Here is a 7,965-nt window from a genome sequence, read left to right on the forward strand (position 1 = left end):
GCACTAGCGATCATTTTGTTTTCCAGAAAAAGCTAGCGATCAGGTTCCTTGTACGGGCAGCTAGCAACCAGATTCTTTTGTTTATGAGGAGAGCTAGTGACCAGATTTGCGTATAGGCCGATCACCAACACGGACGCACGATGAGGTAGTTTTTAGTTTTGGGCTTTGATAAATTAAAATCAAACAAACAGGACAAAATAATAAGGTGACATTGATATTATACTTATCTCACATCTAGATGTGACATAAACAAATCCTTTTTCCAATTGCGCTCGCCGCTCCCGAACCAGATCTCCCGATGTCTGCTGCTACACATATGCTCGCGCTCGCCGCTCCCTCAGGCGCGTCGGACTAGATCGATCCCCATCGCCCGCTGGTAAATCGGCAGATTCAGGTATTGTTCTGCGAAGCCCCCATCCGGTTTCGTCTGCAAAATTTGCTCGATGCACATCTCTTGAGAGCCAGGCCAGGCTAGCTAGACGGAGAGGATCAGATTATTCAGTTTAGAGTTACGTATTAATTTGGAGAGGATGAATCCTCGTCGCTTCGTGAATCTGATACTGGAAGACAGCAGCCGTCGCATGTACTCGCTGCACCGGCTGGACGCCATGAAGCATCTCTTCTACCCGTCAGCAGAAGAAGAAGAAACGACGACGAAGAAGAAACCATCAACGCTGGAGCACCTGCCAGTTCTGCCGGAGCCGGAGATCAATTTTCACCCGATGGCCAGTTCAACACTTAGCAGTATGAACAGGAATTCCTTCTCTCTGATCGGAAGAGACGGCGGCATTGTCTTCACCGACTCCTACGACAGCGCTCTACAGCACTGTCAATGGCACGTTCACGGCCATTCCCCCCACCGCCGGTTCACTCAGGGGCCCTTACTGCATGAACCTCCCCATGACCCAGGCCAGCGATCCCGCCGACCGGACTGGAGAAGACCGAGGATCGACTCTCTATGTCATGGACCTGTCAAGCGACGTCGGGATCCACGACCGCTTCCAGGTCCTCGCCTGCTACGAGGACGACGGGTGGCGCTGGTGTGCTCTGCCGGCGCCACCATTCATCTCTAGCTACCCTTACAGAAGCACGACATGCTACACAGTGGCCGACAGCTCCACCATCTGCATATCATCCATGAAAGGGGACTTGGGCACGTACGCCTTCGATACGGCGAGGCGTGCGTGGAGGCAGGTCGGCAAATGGGCGCTGCCCTGGTGTGGCAAAGCTGAGTACGTCCCTGAGCTTAGGCTCTGGCTGGGCCTCTCGCTCCCGGCCGGCAGCCCTTCCTTGGGCAACTTGCTCCCGGTCTGCAGCCCCCACTTTCCCAAGTTATGCGCCTTAGACCTCTACGCCATCAAAGTGAAAATGTTGTACAGAACTATGGTTCAGCCGAACCTACGTTCGACACCGTTGATTTCTAGACACTATTCATGTGAATCCATGCATGGTTGATTAAAAAACACAGTTGAGTTGGCTTGCATGTCTATTCATGAAGATCCATGCATTGTCGATTAAAAAATGCAGTTGGCATGCATGTCACAGATCCACATGTAGTAGGATGTTACATCGTACGGCATAGACCATAGGTTCGGTTGAACCATGGTCCTGAATCACGTCTCTCGCCATCAGAGCCGCAGGGTATTTGGGATTTTCTTGACCTGCCTGAGGATAACAAGAGGACGATGATGGCCGAGCTCCATCTGGTTACCTTGGGCTCTAGTATGTTCTGCGTCGCCACGGTCCTTAGGGACCTGGTGCGCCTACCTAGAGTATACGACCCATGGACTGACGATGAGGACGGCTCTCCACGCACTTCAGATGAGGACGACATGATGTATGTGCTTGGCGACGAGATTGTTATCTTAACTGGAGTGAAGGTGGAGAGATGATGCGACGGCGGCGAGGCTCCTCTTCAGATGATCAAACACAAGTCTAGACGTTACGACTTAAAAGAGCATACCATGAAGTCCGTGCTCTAACCCATTTTCTTGGTCAATTGGATGCTCTTATGTTATTTTCATATATCCAGACGCCTCCGAAGTGGGGGTGGCGCGGAACTCTATGGATGAAGTTTTCAGCGACTCTTGCACTTACCACTAGTAGAAAAAGGACCTAATATGGGACACATTAGTACCGGTTGGGTTTTGAGCCGGCACTAATGTGTCCATTAGTGCCGGTTCCAATGGCTAGCCGGCCGTTCTCATTAGTACCGGTTCGTGGCGAACCTATAGTATCGGTTCGTGCCACGAACCGGTACTAAAGAGGGTGGTGGCAGGGTGTTGTCAGTCTGGGGCCCATCCAGCACCTTTAGTACCGGTTCGTGGCACGAACCGGTACTAAAGGTCGACGTACATAAACCCTTCGTCCCCCCGAGCCACTTTGTTCTTCCCCTTTCCCCTCACTTCCTCTGTTCTTCCCCCTCTCTCCTCGAGCTCCTCACAAATTTTGCCCAAAATTTGTCAAGATTTGAAGGCCCCCATCCATTCAAATGATCACAAAGGTTAGCAACTTTGTCCTTTCAACTCTCATTGCTAGATTAGCTCTTGCAATGCTTTGTATAGTGATTAATTTGGGAGGAATAGTTATATTTGCTAGTATTTGATTTATATGCAATTTGAGCACAAAATAACACTTAGTTTGTATATGTAGGTGTGGTTTACTTAGTGCCTTCTAAATCTCCGTCGTAACCACCGTCGATCGCCCGCACCGTCCCGTCGCCGGCACCACCTTCTGGTGAGGCTCTTGTTCATGAATGTTTTACATTACCAAATTGATGTTTATGTGATTTGGATATATAGTTACTCGTATAATTATCTTAACCGTATGTTGTTTGTTATACATAGTGCCATGGTTTTGATATCCGTCCCCGTCGGCCCTCGTCCTTGTTATGATTCGGATGTGGTATATTCTCTTTTAAAACTAGTTGTTGTATTTCGTGTTTATGACAAATTATGCCCATCAAGTTGACATAGATATTTTTTATCTAGGAGGTATGTGAACCGGAAATTCCAACCGACCCTATTGTCGAGAGGTTAAATTTAGTTGAAAGAGAAAACGAGTATTTGAAAGAAAAATTGAAAATAATTGAGGGGGAGAAGATGGAATTAGAGTTGCATGTTGCCGATGTCGTCGATGATCACAAGATCAAGATGGAGAAAATGAGGTTGAAGATTAGAAAGTTTAGAAAATATGTCATTGATAGTGTGGCTTGGTATCATTATGTTGTTGGATCAATTGTTACCTTAATTGCGATCTTCATCGTATTTGTTGTTGCATTTAAATTCTTTAGATAGAGAGTTATTTGTATGTTGCATTTAATTAAGTGTTGTATATGAACTTTATGTATGAACTTTATATACGAACTTGTATTAATTTGGTCTATTCGGTGTTGTGTAATGAAGATGAGCCGACAATGGATGTATGATGACAGATGCTCTCCCGAGTTCATTAATGGCGTGCATACTTTTCTGCTTGCCGCTGAGGCAAACAAGCGGACGGATGGTTTTATGCCTTGTCCATGTGCTGGCTGTAAGAATGGTCACAGTTACTCTACGTCAAGAACCATTCACGTCCACCTATTTGAGTCCGGTTTCATGCCCCACTATAATGTTTGGACCAAGCATGGAGAAATAGGGGTTATGGTGGAAGACAATGAAGAAGATGAGGACGACGGCGACTATCCTGGCCATGGGTTCCCTGAATACGATGATACAACAATGGGGGAAGAAGCTGAGCCGGCAATGCAGAAAGAAGCTGAAGAAGTGGCATCAGATGAGCCCGCTGATGATCTAGGTCAGGCCATTGCCAATGCAAAGAGAAACTGCACAAGTGATCTGGAGAGGACGAAGTTGCAGCGCATGTTAGAGGATCACAAGAAATTGTTGTACCCGAATTGCGAAGCTGACAAAAAAAAGTTGGGCACCACACTTGAATTGCTGCAATGGAAGGCCGAGAATGGTGTATCTGACAAGGGATTTAGAAAGTTGCTGGTAATGATAAAGAATATGCTTCCAAAGGACAACAAATTGCCCGAGAGTACGTATGGAGCAAAGAAGGCTGTCTGCCCTCTAGGGTTAGAGGTGCAAAAGATACATGCATGCCCTAATGACTGTATCCTCTACCGCGGTGAGTACGAGGATTTGAATGCTTGCCCGGTATGCGGTGCATTGCGTTATAAGATCAGTCGTGATGACCCTGGTGATGTCGAGGGTGAGCGCCCCAGGAAGAAGATTCCTGCCAAGGTGATGTGGTATGCTCCTATAATACCACGGTTGAAATGTTTGTTCCAAAACAAAGAGCATGCGAAGGCGATGCGGTGGCACGTAGAAGACTGTAAGAAAGACGGAAAGTTGAGAGTACCCGCTGACGGTTCGCAGTGGAGAAAAATCGAGAGAAAGTACTGGGAGGAGTTTGCAGGTGACCCATGGAACGTATGGTTTGGTCTAAGCGCAGATGGCATTAATCCTTTTGGGGAGCAGAGCAGCAACCATAGCACGTGGCCTGTGACTCTATGTTTGTATAACCTTCCTCCTTGGTTGTGCATGAAGCGGAAGTTCATTATGATGCCAGTGCTCATCCAAGGCCCTAAGCAACCCAGCAATGACATTGATGTGTACCTAAGGCCATTAGTTGAAGAACTCTTACAACTGTGGAATGGAACAGGTGTACGTGCGTGGGATGAGCACATGGGGGAATAATTTGATCTAAAGGCGTTGCTGTTCGTGACCATCAATGATTGGCCTGCTCTCAGTAACCTTTCGGGACAGACAAACAAGGGATACCGTGGATGCACGCACTGTTTGGATGATACCGACAGTATATATTTGAATAGTTGTAAGAAGGATGTGTACCTGGGACATCGTCGATTTCTTCCGAGCAGGCATCCCGTAAGAAAGAAAGGCAAGCATTTCAAAGGTGAGGCGGATCACCGGACGAAGCCTCGCCACCGTACTGGTGCTGATGTACATGATATGGTCAAGGATTTGAAGGTAATCTTTGGAAAGGGTCCTGGCGGACAACCTGTTCCGAAGGACGCTGACGGACGCGCACCCATGTGGAAGAAGAAATCTATATTTTGGGACCTGCCATATTGGAAAGACCTAGAGGTCCGTTCCGCAATCGACGTGATGCACGTGACGAGAATCTTTGCGTGACCCTGCTTGGCTTTTTGGGCGTGTATGGGAAGACAAAAGATACACCACAGGCACGAGAGGACCAGCAACGTATGCACGGAAAAGACGACATACATCAGGGTCAGGCCAGCTACGCTCTTACCAAAGAAGAGAAGGAAATCTTCTTCGAATGCCTGCTCAGCATGAAGGTACCGTCTGGCTTCTCGTCAAATATAAAGAGAATAATAAATATGGCAGAGAAAAAGTTCCAGAACCTAAAGTCTCATGACTGCCACGTGATTATGACGCAACTCCTTCCGGTTGCATTGAGGGGGCTTCTACCGGAAAACGTTCGATTGGCCATTGTGAAGCTATGTGCATTCCTCAATGCAATCTCTCAGAAGGTAATCGATCCAGAAATCATACCAAGGTTACAGAATGATTTGGTGCAATGTCTTGTGAGTTTCAAGTTGGTGTTCCCACCATCCTTCTTCAACATCATGACGCACGTCCTAGTTCACCTTTGCGAAGAGATTAACGTTTTGGGTCCTGTATTTCTACACAATATGTTCCCCTTTGAAAAGTTCATGGGAGTCTTGAAGAAATATGTTCATAACCGTGCTAGGCCAGAAGGAAGCATCTCGAAGGGCCATGAAAATGAGGAGGTCATTGAGTTTTGTATTGACTTTATTCCTGACCTTAAGCCGATTGGTGTTCCTGAATCGCGGCATAAGGGCAGACTGGAAGGAAAAGACACGCTAGGAGGGCATCAAATTATATGTATGGATGGACATTCTCTCACTGAAGCACACTATATAGTTCTACAGAATTCCGCCTTGGTGGCTCCGTATATGGAGGAACACAAGAATTTTCTACAGTCCAAACAGCTGGAGAAGTCCGACGACTGGATTACACGCGAACAAACAAGGACTTTCGCCGGTTGGTTGCAGAAACGTGCCCTGAATGATGGCGATATTCAAAATGACCTGTACTCGCTGTCCCAGTTACCATCTTCGAATATAATGACTTTCAAAGGGTACCAGATAAATGGGAATACATTTTACACGATCGCCCAAGATAATAAGAGCACCAACCAAAACAGTGGTGTCCGCTTCGATGCAACAACCAACACGGGAAAGGAAACATATTATGGTTACATAGAGGACATATGGGAACTTAACTATAGATCAGGTGATTTGAAGGTCCCTTTGTTTCAGTGCAAATGGGTCAATATGACACGAGGCAGGGTAACGGAAGACCCGCAGTACGGAATGACAACAGTGGATCTCAACAATCTTGCGTATGCAGACGAACCATTCATCCTAGCCAATGATGTGGCGCATATTTTTTATGTGAAAGACATGTCTACCAGGCCGAGAAAAAGAAAAGATAAAAAAGCGAATGGATCATACGACGAGCCAAAGCGCCACATAGTTCTTTCAGGAAAAAGAAACATCGTGGGAGTGGATGACAAGACAGACATGTTAGAAGATTATGAAAAGTTTGATGAAATTGCTCCATTCACAGTGAATATTGACCCGAGCATCCAGTTAAATGATGAAGATTTTCCCTGCCTACGGCGCAAAGGGACACACGAGAAGAAAAAGTTTCACACCCAAAGATCTGGGATGTGATCGGCTTCACTATCATCACTTTCTTCTGTGTTTCACACCCAGGAGGGAATGTCTGTAATAGTTAGGGTAGTTAATTATGTGTTTTGGCATTTGAAACGCGAAGAAATTTTATGTGCAAACAAATTCTTTTTCATGCATTTACTGATTTTTTCCAGCTAAATGACCCTGAAATTGAAAAGCATTTGAAATGAACTCAGAAAAGGTTGAAAGTTGGCATGGTATCATAATTTCATACAAATAGCATGTGCAAAAAAGTAGAGAGGGTTACGGCAAAAACTGGATACACTTCGTGTACAAAATGGACAATCTTTTTCGAAGTATCAGGGTTTCCGACGAAAACTGAAATGTTACAAAGGCATTTCATTTTTTAAATAACCTAAGCATTACCAAATTGAATATAATGATAAAACACACTAATATTAAACATAAGAAAAAAGAATCACTCAAAAATCTTTTTCCAAAGTTAAGTTATTCACAAACTAGTGATTCACACAAATTTCAAATAATTCAAAATTTAAACTATTCAAATTTGAAAACTACCGGCACTAACAGATCAAAGTTTGTAAATTTTTGTACCTAAAGCAAAAATATTCACAAAGAAACTCTAAATACAGCAAAAAACAACTTAAAAATAAATAAAACAAATAAAAAAGCAAAAAAAAATAAGAAAATAAAGAAAGCCCGCCTACTGGGCCAAAGCGGCCTGCATACGACTAGAAACTCAACCTTTTGTTGGGCCAGGATGCAGGCCCGCAAAGGCCCAGTAGGCCCACATGGCAGCAATGAATTGGTAGGCCCAATAGGCCTGCTTAGGAGAGGAGCTCGAGAGAGCTATCACATTGGGGCTTATAAACCAGTGCGGTAGCCCTTCGACTAGCGAGGTGGGACTAAACTTGCCGCACCGCACTGCGCCAGCGCACCCCCTTTAGTACCGGGTCGTGGCACCAACCGATACTAAGGGGGGGCCTTTAGTACCGGTTGGAGCCACCACCCGGTACTAAAGGGGGTGCGCTTCCCGCCGCTTGGCCTGGCCAAAACAAACCTTTAGTACCGGTTGGTGGCTCCAACCGGTACTAAAGGTCCATCCTATATATACAACACTTGAAAAAAAAAATTCAGTTTCCCTCTGTTCTTCCCTCTGTTTCCTCCCTTCGTCGCGCCGCCCTGTCCCGATCGTCGCCGCCCCCGCCCCTCGTCGCCGACCCCGGCCGTCCCCG

General features: G+C 46.1%; 1 protein-coding gene across 1 annotated transcript in view; it reads left to right on the forward strand.

Moving 5' to 3' along the window:
• Positions 1-530: 530 nt before the first annotated feature.
• LOC119310210 (protein NRT1/ PTR FAMILY 2.7-like) overlaps positions 531-7,965 on the forward strand; it is a 21,397-nt gene continuing 13,962 nt past the window's right edge. The window contains exons 1-2 of the mRNA XM_037586029.1: positions 531-729; positions 779-1,294. Of these exons, the coding sequence (XP_037441926.1) occupies positions 531-729; positions 779-1,294 (715 nt within the window). The remainder of the gene's footprint in view (positions 730-778; positions 1,295-7,965) is intronic.

Source organism: Triticum dicoccoides, chromosome 5B (assembly GCF_002162155.2).
Source record: "Triticum dicoccoides isolate Atlit2015 ecotype Zavitan chromosome 5B, WEW_v2.0, whole genome shotgun sequence".
Classification (NCBI taxonomy): Eukaryota; Viridiplantae; Streptophyta; class Magnoliopsida; order Poales; family Poaceae; genus Triticum; species Triticum dicoccoides.